At 34.1% G+C, this 24,676-nt stretch overlaps 1 protein-coding gene across 1 annotated transcript in view; it reads left to right on the forward strand.

Annotated features, from left to right (window-relative positions):
- Positions 1-24,676, forward strand: part of PSD3 (pleckstrin and Sec7 domain containing 3) — a 248,900-nt gene that overhangs the window by 149,265 nt on the left and 74,959 nt on the right. Inside the window, exon 8 of the mRNA XM_012724889.1 lies at positions 4,409-4,452. Within this exon, the coding sequence (XP_012580343.1) occupies positions 4,409-4,452 (44 nt within the window). The remainder of the gene's footprint in view (positions 1-4,408; positions 4,453-24,676) is intronic.

Genomic DNA, 24,676 nt, shown 5'->3' on the forward strand with positions numbered 1-24,676 from the left:
TAGTTGATTCTGTTAGCTTAATTCTCCACTAGGGAAGGTTCAGTCAGTGTTTGTGGCACGTTTTATTATCCTTACGTTAGAGGCCTCTGAGGCAGAGTGGTTTCATCTGTATCCATTCTAGCCTATAGAATGTATTCAGAATTGCTTATTATGTGATCAATTAGACACAATAAGTATATTTCACCAGAGAGTAGAGGAACATAGAAAAAGACAGCTCAAGGGGGTAGAGGAACAAAGGAAAAGACAGCTCCAAATACTAGTTTGGGGAAAACTTTCTTTCATGAGTGGGCAATATAGTTTTTCAGTATTAAGATGTGAAGAAGAAAATAAAAATTGAAGACCATTCCATTAAGATAGTTTTCATTTTTTAAAAAAAGATTTATTTATTCGTACAGAGCTGGGATACAGGCCAGAGGCTCAGGGGTGGTGAGAGGATTCACCAGAGACAGAGCGGGGAAGATCGACGAAGTACACTGCTGAGGGGAGCAGCGGGCGGGTCAGGAGAGGTCTGCCATGCCATGTGGTCACCTCTGGGGCAGGCGGGGATCGAACTCACGTGGAAGTGGCTTAAGCTTCTTTGTGCTGTGCTTTAACCTGCTGCGCCACCAGGGAGGGCCCGATAGTTTTCGTTTTTCTAAGTTGTAAATGCATTTGATATGCCTAGTTTGTCATTTATTTTTAAAGAATATCTTTCAAATTAATTCTTTTTCTGGTAAAATTTCCAATGTGGGGAATGTTTAATTCTATACATAAAAATCTCAATTGGACATCTATCTGCATGAAGCCACATTGCACCTGCAGAGATAGCCATGGAATTAATGATGCTGTCATTATTCTTAATACAAAGTCCACTGTGTTGCAGGCAGTCTCACTAAGGGAAATTTGAAGCTATGTTATCCTCTACACTTTTGATGATAATTCAACAACTCGGGGTGGGGGTGAGCATTGGAGTCTAGAGATGATTGAATGAAAATACATGGATTTCGTAGATTTCAAAATGTGCTTCATGGTTACACAATGCATGGTAATGGGGGAAACTTCAGAGAACCACGCGTAGGCTGTCAATGATGGTGCTATCTATGCCTTGAATAGCAATCAAATGCGAGGAACAAAGACTTAAAAGTAAATTTAGACCAAGATACTTTGATCTCTGTAATTTAAGCAATTTACTTTCCTTTCTCATTCTTAAAAATGACAAACTTCTAATTTGAAGAATCATTCTGTCCTGTTTTGTCTCAGTGAAGGCATTTGCTTGTTAAGTAGCTCTCCTGGGTTTAGTTGCAGGAATATCAATTGGGAAAAAAATGTGACAAACTTGCAAAACACTGATTTTTAACCAAGGGTTTATATATCAGCCGATGGATTTATTATGATCAGTTTTAATGGAGGAATAGGGATGAAAACTAAATTGCCTGAAGAGGAGAAATTAAGTGAAGATAAGAATTGCAGAAACTGTTCTCAGAAACTTGTTAAAACAGAGGAGGTGGTAACTAAATTGCAGAATTGGGGCTGGGAGAAGTTTGCACTAATAGATGTTACAACAGAAAGAGAAGATGTAAGATCAGGGTTAGAAGTTTAGTAGTGTAGAGATGGGATACCCCTTCCATACCCATCACAAGGAGGAAAGGAGAGATGCATTTTAGGAACATTAAAGGAAATTCATGAATGAAGATTCTGCTGAAGTTTGAGATGAGGAATATTTAGTGGCATTGTCTGTTTAATTTTCTCTATTAGTGCTAAATCAGTCACATACAAATAACAGAGGCTGAAGCTCAGGATTACTTCCATGCCACCTCTTTAATAGAGACCTAACTCCTTTGACTTCAGGGTTAGCCCCAGTCATAGGGCCACATCTCCCAGCCACCTAGACCAGCCAGTTTATGGGAAGGACAGGTGACCTAAGCCAGTACAACTGGAGTCAACAGAAAGAACTATTATTCTCTTGTTGAAAGACATAAAGATCTAAGTAGGTGGCACTTGTTGTGGACAAGTTTCTCATATACAAACCAAACATGGAATAGAGATACTGGGGAATCAAAAGAGAAGAGTTGACAGGAGATGGGAGAGTTCCTGTATTCCCAATACCACCTTTCTATATCTTTTTATGATTTGACTACATAAACTTACTAGGTTCCTTTTGTCCTAACATGGTTTCTTTGGAAATTGGTATTTGAAACTAAAGAAACTTTACTAGTAAATGGGATATAGATATGGAAAAATCAGGATAGGATTGAATCAATGTTCAGTGGAACAAAGACTGGTTGGAGCACAGGTTCTGGGCTGCGCAGGAAAGCCAACTGTGGGTGTTGAGCTCAAGACAGAGAGTAGTTGAGGGGAGTCAGTTCTTAAACTAAGTGTAAGATAAAAGGATAGGGAGCTGTGGTAAGTGTGTGTGAGTGTTGGGTGCATTTGCAAAGTCAGTTTTCCTTTTATTAAGAAAAATAATGGCTCATCATAAAGTACTGTAATGATTCAGGAAAATCCCTTGATCATTTTGTTACTGAAAAGGAGAAGTATAACATCCAGCTTTTAGATTTTTCCTATTATAATGTGTATATGGGAAGAGGACATGGCAAATTTGTTGAATTTTACAAGATACTTTATAGTAGATTTTTGTTGTGAGCTATGTGTTCTATGTTGATGGAGTAACAAGAATTCTCTAATTTGAAGTACAACTCTATAAGCAAAATATTTTCTTGGCAATTTTTTTTTTTTAATTTGCTCTGGAGCAGAATGCATTAAGAAAAATCTCACATGCTTAGATATTATTTTCCGTTTTCTACCTTTTGAGTAAATTTTTCTGAAAAACAGTCTTTTCCACAGATTGTAGTTTTTCAGTAAGTTTACTTTTTATAAAAAGAAAATTCAATTTATATTTGTCTCATGCCTTGACTTACCTCTTATGCTAATTTTTTAAAATTTATTTATACATACAGAACTGGAATACAGGCTAGGGATGGGGGTTGAGAGGATTCCCAGAGACAGAATGGGGAACAGAACAGGCAGAGCAAGTGAAATACACGGCTGAGGGGAGCAGCGGGTGGGTCAGGAGAGGTCTGTCGCGCCATGTGGGTCAGCTCCCTGGCCAGGGATCAAACTGCAGCTGAAGCGGCTGCCGATAGCTTCACAGTGTTAAACTTTAATCTTTTTGCTACCAGGGAGGGCCCCCTTATTTTAATTAACTCCCTTAATTATACAATCGTTAAATTAAATATGTAGCCACACTGAAAAACTTCCACAGAATTCTATCAGGATACTTGCAGAGGGTACATGTACTGAATCTTAAATAATGCTAAAAATCTCCAATCTAAATATATTTTTACTGAATTTGGAAGTGTTTTGCTGAAAAGGGGATTCACTGCTGATGTAGTCTTTCTGCCTCTCACATAACATATTAAAAGGCAGATGATAAGACTACAAGGCCCTTGCCTTCTGTGCTCCCTGGAAACTTTCTGAACCTGTCATTTTTCTGTTGAAAAATGAGGGGTTGAATGTCATCTAATCCCCCATTTCAACATAAAGTCTTTGCTGAGCTTAATTGGTCCAAGTCCTACTTTGAAGAAAAATGTCCCAACATCATCATAATGCCATTATGCACAGCATATCTTTTTCTTCAGTATAATTTGCTGCAGTAAAATATCATTGTCTTTAATATAATGTGCTGTTGCATCTTTATATCTTAGAGATGCAGTTGGGATTTCTTTAGAACATCTTACTCAAATTTAGAGAGTAGAAGTGTAGAGATGCATTTTCTTGGGTAGTTGTCATAGTGAAACCACTATATTACAAGGACCTTACATGTAATGCCAGACCTGAATGTGACTGTCATTGTTACCAAGGCTTTATGGAAACGTCCTGTCTCTGCTACCTCACACACACCAGGATAGTACTCACTGCCTATAAATCAGAATTACCAAGTTAGGATAACAAAAACTTCGTAAGTCATTGCTATAGAAACTAAAATTTCTGAAATACTTTTCTATAATCTGTTTTCAGTGCTCCTTCCAATATTTTGTTCATTAAGTTGTTGTAAAAACAGTTCTGTGTATTCCATACATGAAAATAGTATGAGTACTCCAATATTCAAACTGATGAAACTACGAGATCAAATTTTGAATAAGAATTCACATGGTTTAATGTTAATAATGCAGGGCTGGGTGATTTACTTAGAAAGTACATTTTTTTACTTTGTGTAAAATCTGTTTCATGAAATGCTGCTCTCCCATTGCTCATTCGGGTGACCTGTGCCTTGCTCCTCTCAAGTGCCAACAGGATGGCCCAGGGACATCAGGCCCATCCTCTTGGGGAGTGGGGGGGTGGGGGGTGCTGGATTGACTTTGGACATTTGCTAATTCAAAATGTGGTACAGAATGAAAAGAACAATTCATCCTGGTTTCTCTCTTTACAGGCTCTGTACAACTCAATCAAGAATGAGAAGCTTGAATGGGCAGTGTAAGTACGCTGGATGCCAGCCTTTTAATAAATGACCCACTTGCTCTTTTCTTACTGTCTTTATGCCAGGAGGTGATCCCAGGGACGGATTAAATATGCATGGCAAGTTCTCATTTTACTAGTATCTTCCCTTCTTTGCATAAAATTTAGGTAAACACTGAATATCTATGTCTTTTTCTTGACACTCAGCATGTTTCCTGTTGTGCTTTTCATCTGGTTGCTATGCCCAGTAGGCAGTTAATAATCTTTTTTAATGTATCCTTTTAAAAAGTATTTCAGTAGAAAATCTGATACAATTACATACATTCAGAAATCTAATACAGATGATTTTGCTACTCATTTTAATTCTCTATTATAGATCAGGATTTTCTAATCTTATTTCCTATGACACTAACTTTGCCATGATATGGATAAATATGCAAAAAAAAGCAAAAAGGATTCTATAGATCAATAAGGTTAAAAAGAATGGATTAAATAAAAATGAAGGAAAATTTAACTACAAAATTCAAGAGTTTATCAAATTCCCACATCTGTTGTCAGTCTCCAGTGAATAGAATTTGCAATGTTTCCTGAACCTATTTGATAGAAAAAATGTAGTTTTCAGGTATATACTATGGGAGATACTATTACAGATATCAATAAACTAAATTATGTAGGCTAACAATACTACACTTGTTTAATTTCACTAATCAATGCAGTAGTTAACAATTAAATTTTAAAAGCACTGAGAATCGTTGCTAATTTTAAATGAAGTTATTGACAAATTAGATGAAAATATGCTTTTTAATTATAGAATAACATGCGCATTTTACTTTTGGTTTTCACTCATATTAAGTGTTCATAAATATTTTTCTACCACGACACATAATGTAGCAGTCTGCAATGAGCTGTCTTTTGTAGAATCATAACTTGGAAGTTAAATCTTACTCTTTCATATGCACATTGGGAATAGAGGACTTAGCAATTAGATACATCTCATGCATATGCAAGATTGAATGAAAAAAATCAAAACCACTGAATTGTTTCTGCTAATTGTAAGGTTAAATAGTACTTTAAATTAGGGATTCAAGGTTTAAGTTGAGACTAATATTTGCCTGCATGTAATGTGTATATGTTTGAATGTATTCAATATGTACCAAATAGGATTCATTTAAGGCAGCTTATACTTTCAAATAAAGTTCATTAAAATTAATAAAAATTCATAGCCTAAAATCTGAAGTAATTACTTTTGGACTTAACACAGAAATGTTCTCAAAGATTAAGGATAAAGTCAGTTATCACTCAAATGTAACTAACATTGTAACTTTTAAAACTCTGTTTCATTTATCATTTTCTTTTTCATTTCCCTCTTGTTCATATACTTTAATATCCACATTTATTCTTTCTTATCTACCAAAAATAAGGCACTTTAGCTGCTTATCATATAATTGCCTATCTTCACCTATAAAGAAATAATCACAACTGTTCTTTTCAATTTTAATGTTCTGTGAATTTTTTTAACTATATATTAGTATTTTTTGCATATTTTCTGTGAAAATAACACTGCTATATCTAGAGAATACTAAGCAAAAAAATGTTTATGGGTCTATGTGATATACTCTGAATTTCTGCAGAAAGAGAAGGGCCAGTCACCCACCTTTTTGATCATTGAGTTCCACTTTGATCATAAAACCTTTTCTTTAACAGCTTCAAAGCTAGTATTCCCAACAAGATACTTTAAAAATCCCTGTTGTTCATCAATTTGTGATCCTTCAGAATAAGCACTAAACTTTTTCCTTGGTTAAAAAAATGCCACATATATAATTTTATATGTAAAACTATAAAACAGTTGTCCTTATACCCATTTGTCTCTTATTACCCATTAATGTTGGTATTTCCTGAAGATTGGAACTTCATTGTCTCCTTTGACTAACAAACATCCCCTCCTTATTACTGATACATAAATGGCTCCAGACAGCCCTCCTTTTCATTCCTGCCTCTGTCCCAAGTCTCTTTCCTTTACTTGAATATGACTGAAGTACTCCTTGGCTCTAAAACTTCACTTAGGCTCGGCACATTCTGCCAGGAATATAATTCTTCACGCAGCCTGCATTTCAATTACACTGTCCCTGAGCTCAATTCCCCACACTTGCCCCACTGTTTACTGCTGCCTTTTTGCCCATGTTCATGAAGTATCCTCTGCTTGAAATCTGTATCACCACCTTCACTATGACACCTTTGTGTTTAGAGACTTCCATCCTTTAAAGCCCAGCTCACACCCTTTTCCAAGAACTTTTTCATGTTGTTACCAGCCAGAAATAATCCAAACCCTTCAACATCCACTCACTTCAACTAATGACATCATCAGTTCCTACTTGCCATTATAGTTATTTGTACTATTATTTTACACGACTGTAAGCTCTTTAAGGAAATGTTATATGTCTGCATTTGTCCCTTTGGTCAAAGGGAATTTGCGGAGCACTGTGCTTATGTAATCAGGTCTCCATAAAAGACTATAGAAAGGAAGTACAAGGATTGCATTTCCTCAAAGATCAGCCTCACAACTGTGTGGTCTAGACAACAGTAAGAAAGGTGCTCCCTTTTTGTTTGTAGGGTAACGTAAACTTGCATAGGTGCTTTCTTGGTGTTGCTTTTAAAACCTTAGAAGAAATACAGTTATAGGTTAATGGAATGTTATAACTGGAGGGATCTCAGAAGTTTTCAGTTCATTGGTTTTCCAACTGGATTCCACTGGAGCTCTAGGGTCCCAGGAAGATGTCTGGGAGCCTCCCTGGTTACTGTGAGTAAAGGAAAGGGGGAAGATGAGGGAATCAACTTCTTCTTGCCCATCTCTCTCACAAGCTTCAGTAACTAGGATAAAAAATATATAAACAGAATAACTCATCTAAGAGTGAACTGCCATGGTTCATCATTTTTAAGGAATAAAATTATTTTATTTCAAGGTAAAAAGTCAATGCCACTTTACCCTTTTAAAATATGTATTTGGAGTTCAACTTAATATTTCTTTTCTAGAAGGTATTATACTCTCAAGTTTTATTGTTTAAAACATTCTACTATCTAGTCCAGCATTTTTACTTTATAGAAGCATTCATTCACACACCCAAAGTCAGACAATTAATATAGCCACAGACCCAGGACCAGCTTCCTTGGGAAGTTTGGCTCCCCTGACAGTGCCCTGCTACCCCCACTTCTCTGGAGCCAGTCTCTAATTATAAAATCTTTGTTGGACAGGGACTATGTCTGAGTGTTTCTATGCCATCCACTGATACAGTGGAAATTAAGAGTTTTATACTAAATTTTTAATCTGATTGAGTGTTCCTGGAATTACTAGTGTTTCTGACCCTGCAAGTTAGGTGACAAGGATCATTCATTGATTATTCCACAGACAATCATTAAGCAGCTGCTTCAGACTTTGATCCAGGGTTGTACCCTGGATGCAGCAGTGAAAAAGATACATGTTCATGCATCTGAGAAGTGTGATGTATGCCTCTCAATCACAGGCTTAGCTCAATTTAAAAAAGAAAGAAGGAAAAGAAATAGACATAGGTTCTCGGCCAAATGCGAACACAACATTAGGTGTATGTGTTGGGGAGGATTGTGCAAAGTAGAAAACAAAAATTTCAGTGAAGAATGCATAGTGAAGGCCTCAGCTCCCTTATGCAAGGAAGTAGTGACCACTTCTTCCCCAGTTTCTTTGCTCAGTGGTTCAATGTTCACAAAACATCTATTTGTTAAACTTTGGATTAGGCAGAATCCAGATTTGTGATGAACAGAAGTATGACATTTTCCCTGGCTTTAAATAATTTTATATTCTAATACAAATGATAAAAAAGGGCCCTCCCTGGTCGCACAGCAGGTTAAAGCACAGCACTAAGAAGCTAAAGCCCCTTCTGCATGAGTTTGATCCCCACCCTGGAGGTGACCACGTGGCACAGCAGACCTCTCATGAGCTGCCCACTGCTCCCCTCAGCAGTGTACTTCCTCAGTCTGCCTGTTCTGCTCCCGGCTCTGTCTCTGGTGAATCCTCTCACCACCCCTGCATCTCTGGGCTATACCCCAGTTCTGTATACAGAAATAAATAAATCTCCCCAAAAAATGATAAAAAAGAGTAAGGAATAAGTTATTTTTTCACTGGAATGGGACAGAGTATGGTGAGTTGACCTAAATATGGGAATTTATAACTTATGTTAAAATTATTTAAAATTTAGCTATGTGAGAATCTTCAGAGAATACATGTGACAATTAACTGATAAAAGACAATAAAACAGTGCAATACTATTTATTAAGAAATTCATCTTTTTACCTTTTAATTTCATGTACCACAATATTTAAGAATTGCAAGAAACCTATGTTGCCCTGGTTAAAATATGTGTGTGCATTTTACATATGTGCATATATATCTGCATATATAATTTATATGTATATGTATATAATACAGATATATAATACATACACACATATATAATTCATGTATCCATTCTCACTTTAATTAGAACTAGTTTTAAATAATGTACTTTTGCATCCCTCTCCACCCTGTTCAAGGTAAGAGTATGAATCTGAAATTGATAACTGCTTCCAAAATTTCTCTACTGTGCAGTCTTTTAAAAAAGTTTTCCTAGAAAGGAATCTTTCTAGGTTTCTTTTACTTTCATCATTTCGCTCCTTTTCATATTAGCTTAATACTGGTTCCAATTTTATTTTAGGCAATACTATATGTCAATTAAATTGTAATTTCAATTTTTGCACTATAGGAAATGGCTCATTTCAAAAAGGTAGTCTTATTTATCTCAAAAGTAGTTTTCCACTAAGAGTTTTTCTCTTAGATGGTTTAAATGAACCACTCTAGATTACAGCTATAATTTAATGCTCTGCATTTTTAAAACCATTTTCTCATTTGCTATAATTCTCTCTGATTTTTTGTTTGCTAACATTGGAGTTTTCCAGGAAGAGTTAAAATTCCCTATGTGTGGCTTTTAAATTTAAGCTTATTATCCTAAAGAATAAGGTGTGTCTTTGTTTTATTTTATTTTTTAACCTTGAAGTGAAAGTATTTTATTCCTTAAAAATGGTGAAATATGACAGTTCATTCTTATATGTGTGATCCTGTTTGTAAGTTTTTTTATCCTAATACTTAAGTAAATCTAGATATATGAAGCTGTTAGTCAGAATAGTGTTTCTTACTGGTAGATATAGGTAAAGGAAACTTTCTTAATCAAGTTAGTTTGGATCAAGACATGTATGTGGTACTTTGAAATAAGGAGTCCAAAAGTGATTCTTATTTTAAATTCAAGGTAATCACCTGTAGGTTGGTAATATAATTACTCATGAGAAAATTAAGGCAAAGAGAAGATGTCATCAGTTGATCAATGGTTATAGATGCAATAAATATAGTAAATATATGAAGAAAAATTACCTTTGAGTGTGTCAGTATAAGAGTAAGGTAGTTTATGTTAGGATGAAAGGAAAAGCCATGGAAAAGACTGTGTGAGATATTTGAATGTAAAGAAGAAATACAACTCCATACTCCATTGAAGTACTCAGACTATTAAACATTTTCTAGATATGCTTTGTGTCTCATTATATACTAGGCTGTGATTTAACAGTCTCATGTTCTTAACAGATATCCTCATACTCTAGCATGGAGAATATGGTATCATGCTGGACTCAACATAAAATAATAAATCTAATGCTAGGATTTCCATCACAAATTAAGAAGACAAACTATGTGAATGTTACCTAAGGGTTAGCCTATACATAGTATAGTGTACATGATTGGGATAATATTAATGTGATTGTTTTATTTATAGTCAATAAAAATGAATTATATTAGATTAAGAAATCAAGAGAAATACCATAGTAATAGAAAAGTGCTCATTAACATAAAGGGGATTTGCAGCTACAGAATTAATACCACTTCAAAGAAATGTTACTAAATATAATACTGAATGTAAATCAGTATTTCTAGATATTCATTGTATATTTAGAGATTGGATTTTGAAATTTAAAGGAAGAACGATTCCAGGGTTTAGAATTCAGCAAGATTCTTTCATGTAGCTCTGTGAAATATAATTCTACTAAGATTCTGAATCATCTGTGAGTACCTAATTTTTCTCAGCCATCTCAAGTTCTGTATATAGGAAACTAGAAAAAAAAGCCACCGTCTAATTCTGAGCATTAAAAAGACACATTGAAGAAATAATTGCCTGCTTTTTGTGTAAGTGGTGTCTCTCAGTGATGAGAATGAGGTGTGTACTTTAAGTTTTGAAGGTTTTTTTGGTTACAATAGTTTTAATATCCATGAAGATGATGTGGAAAGTGATATAATTTACAAATATTAACTTCACTTCACATTTAACTTCAGAATACTCAGAGCAGACAGGTTGGTGAGCAGATGGAATGTGATTATACTGTTAGTAGCCTACTTGTCCTAAAGCAATTTTAGAATCACTGAGGCGCAAAAAATTATGGAGGCTGGGATATAAGGAAAGTGTTTGTCCTAATATACTCATGATTTATTTTTTATATAATATCACTTTGGAATGATATCAGAAGAAAACATAATGAATGTCATTTCTAAATGAAGCATGATGTGTGTGCTAATGTAGTGCCTTGAACATTTCATTAAGCATTTTACATGTACATTGTAATATACATACGTACAGACATTTTCAGAGGTGAAAAAACTTTTATTGAACAGATCAATGCTTTTGAAATCAAGTTAATTTTTAAGTGCCCATTATATATGTTAGTAAATTGTTGGAGACATTCAACATTTGAGTTGACCCAGTGTATTTACAACAACTTTTTTTTAAAACTACTTTGATATCTGCAGATAAGTTTCTCTGAGTTTGGAAAGCATGCTGCCATCATTGTGTATACACGCAGGTCCTTTATTTCAGAAGCTCAGGCTGTAGCCTACATCCTCCTCACATCGGGCTGTGATCTCGTTGGTGAGGAGGGGCTAGTGAAGGAGCTTGATATTTTAATGAAAGTGTATTATCTTTTACAGTTAAGATGACTGTGACACACTACTGTATTTTTAGAAAATAAAATGTATTTTCTGTTTTCAGCAGCATTTTTAAATCTGACTGCAGGATATGTTTGTTGTTGTTTTTTCTATTTCTGGTAAGTGAAAAAGATCCATTTTAAAATGATCCTGCTTATGACATAATGTGAGGTAAATAATAGAAACAAGTCAAACACTTTTTATAAGTTCATTCTTCACTTTATTTTTGAACAATCATCTAACAGCAACATTATATATGTGAATATGGTATTCGTTTTAATGCTCTGTTCCTGCATTTAACCATTACCCTCATTTTTTTTAAAGATTTATTTATTTACTCATACAGAACTGGGGTACAAGCCAGAGATGTGGAGGGTGAGAGGATTCGCCAGAGACAGAGTGGGGCACAGAACAGGCAGATAGACAGGTACACTGCTGAGGGGAGCAGCGGGCGGGTCAGAAAAGATCTGCTGCGCCGTGTGGATCTCCTCGGGGCAGGCGGGAATCGAACCCATGCGGAAGTGGCTTAAGCTTCTTAGTGCAGTGCTTTAACCCGCTGTGCCACCAGGGAGGGCCCATTACCCTCATTTTTATAAAACAAATTTATTGAGGTGTAATTAACATACTATAAAATTCACCCACTAAGTCAGATTTCAAGTGTTTTATAAATTTATAAGATTAAATAACAACCACCACCATCTACCACCCCATCACTGTCAGTCATTAAAATTTCTTGTACTATGATTCAGCATGTACAGTATGAATTCTTACCTCCTCTTTGATCTTCCATTTTTTGTGCACAAATCCATTGAGTGTTACAGTCCTCCATAAAAAATGTCTTATCCATTATTATATATAGCCTCCATTTCCCCTGCTGGACTATGAGTCCCTTAAAAGGGACTTGATCATTTTGATATTCCCACTGGCTGACACAACCTGGCAATTAAAAATTGCTAATCATTACTGAACTCTCATTAGCCCCTTGGACTTGAATAAAGGCTTGACCTCTGGCTCTGCCTATGTGTTCTGTGGGCGTCCCTATTGAGGTCATAGTGACTCCCAAACCTCCTAAATCAGAGAATCCCCACCTTCTCCAAAGAGTCCTATTAGACCTCTTACACTGGGTCCTGCCCATGTGAAGTTCACCTGTCTGAGACAATAATACCTACCTTTTCGGATTAAGAAGTTAAGTAATAATGATACTCATGGTGATGATTGAAGTTCAGAGTTTAGTACCAGATTCATATTCCCTTCTGTAATGTATATGCATACATTGTACTGAGTCAGTGAAATCAAGAATCCACTCTGCAACCAAAGTACAAGGTGTAGTAGGTAAGGTTAATTAGAGAATGTGTACCAATCTTGTCAGGCTCAGACCACCTAACTTGAATATGGAGTGAAAATCAGAGGCTAGACTGTCTCACTGAGTTTGCAAGCAGTGAGGTAGAAGGGACTGAGAGCTTTGCTTGAGATACTGAGAAAGCTCATGTGAGAATCATAGATCAGAGGCATAGGCATGCTAAAGACTGAGAATAGAACATCAAACCAAAGAATGCTTCTATCCTTCTCACCTCACCACCACATTTCAAGGGTTGATTTTAGCAGTTGCTTTTCCCACATCATTTTTCACTAACACAAGAAAATAATAAGGCATATTGAAAGGTAGTAATCATGGTTTGGAGAGACAGAACAAGTATCAGAACTAGGCTCAGATATAGCAGGGATGTTGGAATTATCAGACCAGGACTTTAAAGCAACTATAATTAATATGCTAAAGACTCTAGTGCATACACTAGGCAGTATGCAAGAACAGATGGCCAATATAAGCAGAGAAGTGGCAATGCTAAGAAAGACTCAAAAAGAAATGTTACAAATCAAAAACACTGCAACAGAATGCTTTTGATGGACTCATTTGTAGACAGGGACATATTTAAAAAAAAAATCTCTGAGCTTAAGAATATGTCAACAGAAACTTCAAAAATGCAAAAGCAAAGAACATAAAAGCCAAAAAGAAGGTACAGAATATCTCAAAATTGTGTAATAACTGCGAAAGTTATAACATGCACATCATGAGAACACCAGAAAGAAAGGTACAAAGGAAATACCTGAAGAACAATGATTATGACTGAATATTCTCCCCAGTTAATGCCACACATCAAATCATAGTTGCAGAAAACAGAGACTATTAAGCAGGATAACAGCTATAGATTGAACAAAGCTGCACTTGAGCAGCCATAGCCAAACTGTAGAAAATCAAAGACAGAGAAAAAAATCTTGAAGGAAGCCAGAGGAATGAAAACTACCCCTCACCAATGGAATAACAAAGATGAGAATGACAGCTTATGTTTCAGAAACCATACAAACAGGAAGCGAGTGTAGTGAATTTTTTTTTTAAAGATTTATTTATTTGTGCATATAGAACTGGGGTACAGGCCAGAGGCTCAGGGGCGGCGAGAGGCTTCACCAGAGACAGAGTGGGGAGCAGAACAGGCAGATCGACGAAGTACACTGCTAAGGGGAGCAGCGGGCGGGTCAGGAGGGGTCAGGAGAGGTCTGCCACGCCATGTGGTCACCTCCGGGGCAGGCGGGAATCGAACTCATGCGGAAGCGGCTTTAGATTCTTAGTGCAGTGCTTTAAGCCGCTGCGCCACCAGGGAGGGCCCGAGTGTAGTGAATTTTTAAAGCTTTGAGAGGAAAAAAAAAATTCCTCAACCACTTAAAATTCTGTACCCAGCAAAATTTATCCTTCAACAGTAAAGGAGAACCTTTTTCTCAGACAAACATTGAAGGAATCTTTCAATAGACCTTCCATAAATGAATACATAACAAAAACTTCTATATTTTTATTCTTAATATACCTAACAGATAATCATTTGTTTAAAATAATAGTCGAAACAATGTACTTGAGTGTGTATATTTATAAATGCTTATATATGTACATATGTGTGTCAGACACACATACAATTGCCTATATCTAAGTTAAATGACTAACAGCAGGGATACTAGGAACATGAGGCAAGATTTTGAATGATTTTGTTATTATAAAGTACTTACACTATCCATGAAGTCTTACTTGAAAGTGAATCTACATCCATTGTATATTGCAAACTACTAAGAAAGGTAAAAATATATTTAAAATATAGTTAAAAATAATATAGTTACTAAGATAATAAGAAGAATAGAATGTGTTTATCCTGCTCAATTAAAACCACAATACTTAAAAATCAGTGGCCTAAATATACAAATTAAAAGACATATTGTCAGGGTGGATTAAAAAAGAAAATGTATTGCATAATAGCTTCCATTAAAAAAAGTCAGTTCAACAACTTAACTTTGCATTTTAACAAACTAATAAAAGACAAACTAAGTCCAAGGCTAGCAGAAGGAAGTAAGCAGCATGAGAGTAGAGACAAAGTGGAGAATGAAGTAATAGTAGAGAAAGTCAGCAAAATCAAGAATTCTATGAAAAGTTAAGCAAAATTGACAACCTTTAACTAGATTGAGAAGGAAGAGAGAGAAGACCCAAATAACTAGTCTTGGAAATGAGAGGGTATTACTACTGTTTTATAGAAATAAAAAGGATTATAAACTATTATTATGGTCAGTTGTATACCAATCAATTGAATAACCTAGATGACAAATGGACAAGTTTTTAGAAATACAGTGAACCAAGCAGAAAGAAATAAAAAATCTGACAGGCCAATAGTAGATAAGGAGATTGAAAGAGTAATCAATGACCTCCCAATAAAGAAAAGTATAGAACCACAGTGCTTCACTGAAAGATTCTATCACATCTTAAGAAAAAGGTTAAAACCACCCTCCTAAAACTGTTCTAGAAAATTGAGTTGGAAGGAGTACTTCCAAACTCATTCTGTGAGACTAGTATTACACTATACTACAGTATAAGACCAAACGTGAATTTTTTTTAAAAGCCCAATATCTCTTATAATTGAAAAATTTCTTCACAGTAAGCTAACAAAACACAATTGGTATACCACATTAACAGAACAAGTGATATTTGCATGATTATTTCAATTGATGCAGAAAAAGCATTGACCCCAAAAAATTTATTTTTCCATGATAGTCAACAAACTGTAGAGAAAGCTACCTCAATATAAGAGCAACTATATATAAAAAACTTATAGTTAATATCATACTCATGGATGAAAAGCTGAAAGCTTTCCTCTAAGTTGGGGGGGAAATGAATGCTCACAGTCACTACTTCTATTCACCATAACAGTGAAACTTCTAAGACTGACAGAATTTTGTCGCTCCACTCTACCTTTCTCTCTTTATTTTGATGTTTGTTGAATTTGCAGCACCCGATGTGACTGTATTTGAATAGGCCTTTATCATCTAACGAGTTAACTACGGCTCAATAAGGTCATATGTCAGTTCTACTGAGGAAGAAGAGAATCCTAAGTTGCACACACAGAGAAAGTCATAGTAGAACACTAATAAAACTGCTAGCTGCAAGCCAAGGAGAGTGACTTCTAGAGAAACCAGCCCACGAGCACACCAACCTTGGGTCTCCATTCTCCATAACCATGAGAAAATAAATTTTTATTGTTTAAACCACCCAGTTTATGACAACTTCAAATGACTAATACACCGAGAAATTAAGCAAGAGAAAGAAAAGACATTCAAATTAAAAAGAAAGAAGTAAAATTATTCCTATTCACAGATATCATGGTTTTATATGTAGAAACTCCTAAAGATTCAAAAAAAAAAACCCTCAAAAAACAGATTGTTATAAGTAAGAAACTCAGCAAATTTTCAGAATATAAAATTAAGACACAAGTCAGTCACATCTCCATATTCCACAACAAATAATCAAAAAGTAGGAGAAAAAAAACCCAGTTCTCTCTACAATAACATCAATAAAGATTAAAAAAAAAAATAGGATTGGATTATTGGATTTAGCCAAGATCATGAAAAGACGCCTACATCTCACACACACATACACACAATTCTATGTTTGATTTTTTGAGGAACAACCCACTATAGTGTTTAACATAGCAACTTATACACACTTAATTTCAGTGGTGAAAATATCATTAAATAACGCAAATAAATGGGAAACCATCCTATGTTCGTGGATTGGAAGACATCAAATATTGTTGACTTTTCAGTTGTACCTATAGCAATTTAAAGGTTCAATTCCTGGGAAAATTCCAATGGATTCTTTTATTTTTTACAAAAGTAGAAAACCCATCACAAAATTTCTATGGCATCTGAAGAAATACTGAGTAACAGAAGCCATCTTTTAAAAAAAAGGAGAACAAAATTGAAGGGAGATCATTTTATCATTAAAACTTACCAAGGCCACAGTAATCAAAATAGTGTAGTACTGGTATGAAGTCAGATATATATACCAGTGAGATGGAATAAAAAGCCCAGAAATAAACCCTGACACATAATGTTTACAATAAGTGCTCAGACCTTTCACTTATTGTGAAACATCACTGATCATTAAGCGAATACAAATTAACACAGTGAAGTGAATATTACTCAGCCTTAAAAAGAAAGCATATTTTGGTGCATGCTACAACATAAGTGAATCTTTAGGACATTTTTCTACACTTAGCTATATAAGCCAGTCATTACACTTAAGCTTGTAATAAAACAGTCATAGAGAGACAAATATTGTCATGATTCCACAAAGATGAGGCATACGTAGAATAGTTAGATTCATAGTAGAAGAAAGTAGAATGTAGCTTATAAGTGATTGGAGTATGAGAAATTGCTTTATAGGTACAGAATTTCATGTTGAAATCATGAAAACTTCTAGAGATGGATGATTGTTTTGGTTTCACAGCAGTGTAAGTGCTATTTTAACATGATTAAATTTGTAAATGTTATATTAAGTATATTTGACTCCATTGTAAAAGAGGAGGTAGGTACACACTTAATGCTGAAAGTCCCCTGCTAGCATAATTGACTTACCTTCATTACGTAATTCCAATGTCACATTTTTAATGATTATTTCACACTGAATGAAGGTTGAGTAATCCAGTTCTACTCTGAAAAATGTGGTTTTTTCCAACTGTTACTTCTACCCCATCACCCAACACATACAAGCTCCATCAATTTACATTCAATTTCAATATTTGAATTCCACTTAACTGAGCTGTCTCAAGACTACTTAATTTTCAAGTCTGATTCTAGTTTAACAACCCTGGTAAAGTTGAAACCCCACTATCCTGAAACTTGCCAAAATGGAGTATTTCAAATTCCGCTCAATGGCTGGGTCAATTAATGCTGTTCAGCTTTTGTAAATCCTAGGAAGCAGATTTTTTTCCAGTACAATAGAAGACTTGATTAGATTTGTTTAATTCCTTATCTTGTAGTTTTGCTTAGAAATAAAAGTACCTTTCATAAATCAGGCAGAATATAGGAAATTTATGATTTACAGCTGACCTTTAGAAAGAACAGAGACATGTAAGGTTTTCCCACCTTACACTTAGCTCTTAGCACTTAGCTCTTAGCAGTAGAGCTTTGAAATGAACTGTATTATCAAACAGTCATGGACTTGGACTTGAAATGAACTGTATTATCAAACAGTCATGGATTTGGACTACCCAGTGAATCATACTCTTGATTACTAAGAGAATAGATTGGTTTGAAGAATGCTTGGCAGAATTTTGTAGGTTGTAAGGTGTTGAGATGTCTGGAAGTTCAGTAGAAAATATTCCACTTGGAGGCTTTTTAAATGTACAAAATTTGCATGTATGAATCATGCGCTTTGCAGTTAAGGCAGCGAGTCCTGTTGTGTCTCTTCTATTTTACTTTTAAAAAATCATTTGTATCATCATCTTGAAAATTCCTCAGTGGTTCAGGATACCCAGAAAAGTCCTGATAAGATGGGGCTCTTTACTATTGAAATGAGTTAATTTTACTTATAGAATTCCTTCTATCAATATTATATCTGCTCCTGTATACAGTTGAAACACCCTCTTTGTGTGAAGGGTTGGCACTTATCTATAAATAGCCCCAATGAGGATTTATTTAATAACATAAAATGAAACAAATTAGTTTTACAGTATATGTGTAAATTAGCCAGAATATTATAGTTTGACCTGTAATCAGTATAAAATTTATTGAAATAATTGCAATTTTATGTACTAACCTTTGAAACCCTGAGTCTCTTTCTCACTTATGGCACATTTCAAGATGGACTCCCATTTCAAGTTTTCAGTAGCTATATTTGGCTACTGTCTGCCATATAAGATGTAACTTTACTACTTTTGATTGACATATCCCAAAGTCAGTAGATTTCAAACAAGACTATGTGTGGGGGCAAGTTTCAAATATAATGAAAATGTAATTGATGGAAAGCCATTCATGGGTAGTCATTTTGAAAAGTGTACCCAATGTTAGTAAAGAATTCTGTTGGACTGAGATGATGCTGGTACAAAGAGATGCTTTGTCACTGTATACACGTAGTCTCTGTATTCAAAACCATGATGATAGTTTGGTGGTATGAAAGAAAATTTTAAGCATTTTATAGTTCATGTGACTGACTGGTTTTTTATGTATATGTAAGAGCAGTTTTATTGTGCGTTAGCCTCTTTCTAGGATTATTTGGGTTGAGATGTAGTACACTTTTGGAAATAAAGCCCCTATTTTGCATTTTACAGCCAAACATCTGATTTAGGGGACAAATTATCTTGCATAATTACAAGATATCTTTGATGCCACCTCTATATACCAATGTGTTCAAATTGTTTTTGTGCTCGCTGGAAACATGTAGTTCTTCATAGTGTGTCAGGATTGGGTTCTGCATTATAATCATTCAAAAATATTTTTTAAAGTGTTTTCAATTTAAAATACAAAATGTGTTACATGTACCAACTTTCTTTTATAAATCTCAAATGAAAGTTTTATAGCTATCTTATGTTCATTAAAGACTAGCCTGAACTTGCAAAGTAGGCCATTTCAAATAAAAACTTTTATCATGTATAGTTCTTTCTTTGCATAAATCAGAATTTATACAGAACTGTGTAACCATAAAGTATAAAATGAAATGTAATTTTGTTCTGTTTAATTTTTCAATTTTTAATTGCTGAGATTTATTACTATTATACACATTCCAAGATTTCTAAAGTGTGTGTTTGTAAAACAGCGTTCCACCTTTCAAGTAGATATATTTTATATTAAATGTGGTACGTTAAATTCATAAAACAAAACTGCTGTATCAACCTCATATGTTGAGGTTTTGTTTAGTTTATCCCCTCTGAGAAAAAGATTAATCTCCTTTTAAAATGTTTGGGAACAATAGTTACACTAATAATTTCTTTAGGCTCTTGATGTCTAAAAGAATCAATCTGATGCCCCAAATAATCATTCTATTTTTCTATCTCACAACAAAATCCCTCAAAAACATTAGTATGCTTCAAATATTGAAAACAGTTTATAATCTTGAAGTCAAGCAGTTTACAGTTCATTAACTTTTAATCTGTGTCCTGGTTTTCTCTTTCAATATGAGAAAATAATACCTTTAGTGTGATCATTTTTAAATATTGCTGCATGAAATTAAAGAAAACCTTGACTCTTATTTTTCCTCTGGACTTACTAATTTTACAAGTAATTAAAATTGTTTTTAGAAACAACCATCTGTTTCCACAGCCTTTTTTAGAAATGCAGCTTACTTAAATAAATTAAAACAATAGAAAACTCTGCATTTCTTACAACTATCAAGTGCACTATAAGATGTAGTGGCAACAGTAAAATTACTTAATATTTGTAAGTGTGAAATTGAGGAGATAATTACTTTCAGGTAAGTAGATTTTAAGTGGCTGATATCAAAATTTATTTTGTATAGTTAGTTGTACAAGCATGAAAAAATATATAAGACATACAGAATGGAGTGATCCTCATTAAGGAATAGTTAAATGTGAATTTTCAATTCATCTTTTTAAGACAGAGGGTTACTCTTTTTTCTCAAAAACATCTGAATTTCTATCTTAACAGTATTGCATCTTATTGGTAATCCATGTAATAGACTAATCCACATAGAGTAAGAATCTTCTTTCTGGATTTATTTTAATCTGCAAAATCTACTTTAGTTTATATTATGTTGAGAGTTGCAAGCACAATTTTCATCATAAAAACAAAACATAAAAATTAGAAACAACCCAGATTTCTTTCAAAAGAGAAATTAAACAATATCCTGAGACAAGTGAAAATATATAGTACAACATACCAGAGCACAGTATGCATAAAAATCAGTTCTGATAAGGTTCTTTTTAGCAATCAGTGCTTACTTTAACAAATTTATCATTAAGAAACTTTAGTAAGTGAACAACCTGGTTTTAGACCATGAGGAAAACAAACCAAACCCAAGGTTGGAAGAAAAAGGGAATATAACAAAGAGCAGAGTAGAAATAAATGAAATATTTTAAGAAGACAATAGAAAAGGTCAGAGAAACAAAGAGCTAGGGTTTTTTTTTTTTATTTTTATATATTATTGGTTAACAATACTATATATTATTTAAAAATATAGGATCCCAACTTTTCATATGTATATTACAATACCACACTCACCTTTTGAAAAATATAAAAATAGATAACCAATTATATAGATGTAATATTGAAAAAAAAGACAAATACATTTAGAAATGAAAGGTAAGCCCTTACAACTGACACCCAGAAATGCAAAGGATTATAATATTACTATACATCAGTAAATTGGACAAATGAGAGGAAAAGGGATAAGCTCTCAGAAACATATTAATTATGAAGTCTGAATCATGAAAAAATACAAAAGCTGAACAGACAAAATTCTAATAAAGATTATATTAATAATCGAAAACTTCCCGGCAAAAATCAAAGACCAGATTATTTCACTGATGAGATCTACCAAATATATGAAGATTTACTTCTATCCTTCACTAACTCTCACAAAAAAATTGAAGGTAATGCTCTCATTATGAGCAGCATTACCTTCCTACCAAAATTAGACAAAGATTCTGTAAGAAAAGAAAATCTTAGGCCAATATCCCTGATGAACAGAGATACAAAATATCTTTAGCGACCTGAATTCAGCAATACAGTAAAAGATCATACAAAATGATCAATTACGATATATTCTGGGAATGCAAAGATAGTTCAACATCTGCAAATTGTTAAATATGATATGTGATATTAAAAAATGAAGTATAAAAATCATATGATCATCTCAATATATGCAGAAAAAAACATTTGAAAAAGTTCAACAACTTTTATGATAAAAATCTCTGAACACTAAAATAAAAAAAAATCTCTGAACAAACTGGGAAGAAGGGAACATACATCAGCATCACATAGCTCATCTGTGACAAGTCACAGCTAACACTATATGCAATAGTAAAATACTGGAAATGTGTCCTGTACAAGCAGGGTGAAGACAAAAATGCTCACTTATCACTTTATTCAACATGGTAAGGGAAGTTCTAGCCAGGTTAAAAGGAGGAAATGGCATGGAAACCATAAAATCCCTTGGGAAAACAAAACAGTACACATAGGGAAATAGCTCCTTCACATGGGTCTTGACTGCAAAACAAGGAAAACCAACAAAATTAAGGAGCAACCTATGAAATAGGAGAAAATATTTACAAACCAGGGTTTGTAGCCAATATAAAGAATTCCTATAACTCAACAGAAAAGAATTCAGGTCACCTAAACCAGGCATTTTTCCAAAGAGACTGATGACCAACAAGTTTATGAAATGGCAAACGGAAACCACAGAGAACACCTGACACCAATTAAAATGTCTTATCCAAAAGACAAGAAAAAAATCTTGGCAATGCTGCACTGTTGATGAGACTGTAAACTAGTTAGTACCACTATGGAAAACAGTATAGAGGTTCTTCAAGAAATTAAAAATAGAACTACTATATGATTAGCAATTTCATTTCTGGTAGATAGCCAATGGAAACAAAATCATTATTGCAAGTAATTTTCTGCCATATTCATAGCAGCACATTCATTAGCAACTGCCAATGTGTGGAAACAACTCTGTTTACAGATGAATGAATAAAGATGTGGTATGGACAATTGAATATTATGCAACTTTGTAAAACAGAAATCCTATATTTTCAACAACATGGTTAAACAGAGGGCATTATGTTAAGTAAATTAGACAGAAAAAGACAAATCCACAAAGTATCATATATATGTGAATTTTTTTTCTTAATGTTTATCTCATAGAAACAGAAAAGGGCTTGTCAGCCTGAAGGGGGGGTAAAGGGCAAATAGGATGAGGTTAATAAAAAGGTACAAACTCTCAGTTATAAGATTAATTTGATCTGAAGGTCTGATGTATAACATGTGGCTACAGTTGATAACAGTGCTTTGTATAAATGAAATTTGCTAAGAACATAGAACCTAAATGCTATCACATGCCAGTAAAAGGCAGTAATGGGTTATTAACTTGATGGCGGGAATTTTTTCACAATGTATATATATTTTAAATATTTTACAATATATAATTGTACCTTAATAAAACTAGGGGAGGCAAATGGGTAAGTAAATTGCTATATCCATAAAATGGCATAAGTCAGCAATAAAAAGTAACAAACTATTTGCATGATATGAGTGAATCTTTTATTTTCCAAGGAAAAGAAACCAATTACTCATTTATTTTAGATAATAAATACTTATTTTTTCAGTTGCTGGTTTTGACTCATTACTTTTAGGAATCATCAATATATGCACCTTATGTGTATTTTTTTTTAAATGAAGACTAAATGGTAAAAAACAAACCCCTTTCCTATTCTGACTTTAGCCATCCACTAATTCCCCAGATGCTGCCTTGTCAGTTTTTTCCTTCTTCCAGACAGATTCTATGCAGATATTTTTTATGATTTTTTAATGATTTTATATGATTTGATATAGTATCAAATTATGATACTACTCTCCACCACATTAATTTCTGTGAACCATATATTTTTAAAAATCACTTATATGCAACTCTGAAGAAGGGAAACTGTCAGGATAGAAGGCAGGTCAGTATGTGCCAGGAATTGGTACAGGAGAAGAACTGATGTTAAATGGGCAGCAGGAAGGAAATTAGAGGTGATTGTTCTATTTGTTGTGGTAGCTCTGCCCTAGCTAATCCTACAGAACTGTACACATCAATGAGAACCTTTTTTTTTTTTTTTTTTTAACCAAAAGTCAGCCAGCACATGGGGGCGGGAATGCACAAGAGAATATAGACTTTAATTATTATCTAAATGAAGTATTGTGAACAGAGTGAAGACGAAAGGAACTGAGCAACTGTGGAAAAGGGTGTTTTAACTGCATGAGTTAAGTCACTCTAGAAAATAAATTTCTCACATGGGAAGGTTGGGCAGAAATTCTGAAATTAGTCTGCTTGTTTACTAGATTTGAACAAATAAATATATTGTAGACAAGAAAAGCACACCTAGCCCTTAGGTTTTGTCTAAACACCATTCCCAGTAACATTAACAGTAATGCAGTAATACATGCATTTTGAGAAATGGTTGCTTCCAGGGCTGAAGAAAGGACAATACAAGATAAGCTCTGAAACATCTGATTCCTGAAGGAAAGAAATACTTACAAAGCAAAAGGATAAGTTGTGTTGAAACGACAGAGGAGTGTATTGGATACAACTCCCAATACCAAAGCTAGAAATTTTGGAGAAATGTCAATAATAATTTGATTATATTCAAAGCATAAAATAAATATCTGTAAGTGCATACTTAGAATTCCATTTAAATACAGAAGAAATTATGAAAAAGTTTCCCATAAATTATCATAGTAACAGTTGTCAAAGATTAAATCCACTGATGAACACTAAAATTCATGCCATAAGTTTAAGGAGAAACAAGACATTTGCATGGTTATAAAATATCTTCCCTGAATTATTTTCAAAGGAAAATAATAATTTTACAGTATAGAAATTTGCAGGATATCACCTGCAAATTTATCACATTGGTGAAATCTGAGTAGTTTAATTTGTAGTACTGCACTGTTTTCTTCATTTTGAATTTTTTTGCTATGGTTATATAAGATGTTAACATCAGGGGAAACTGGATGATGGGCATATGGGAACTCTGTGTACTATCTTTGTGGGTCTAAAATTATCATAAAAGTAAAATGTAGATGACTAAGAGTCTAGTGCTATTTTCATATATTTCACAATCGCTTATCAAATACCAATGGAGGAGAAAAAAGGTGTTTTTCTCTGATCAACAAAATCTTCTGATGATTGTC

This window comes from Condylura cristata, unplaced genomic scaffold (genome assembly GCF_000260355.1).
Source record: "Condylura cristata isolate star-nosed mole 26May11 unplaced genomic scaffold, ConCri1.0 scaffold00014, whole genome shotgun sequence".
Lineage (NCBI taxonomy): Eukaryota > Metazoa > Chordata > Mammalia > Eulipotyphla > Talpidae > Condylura > Condylura cristata.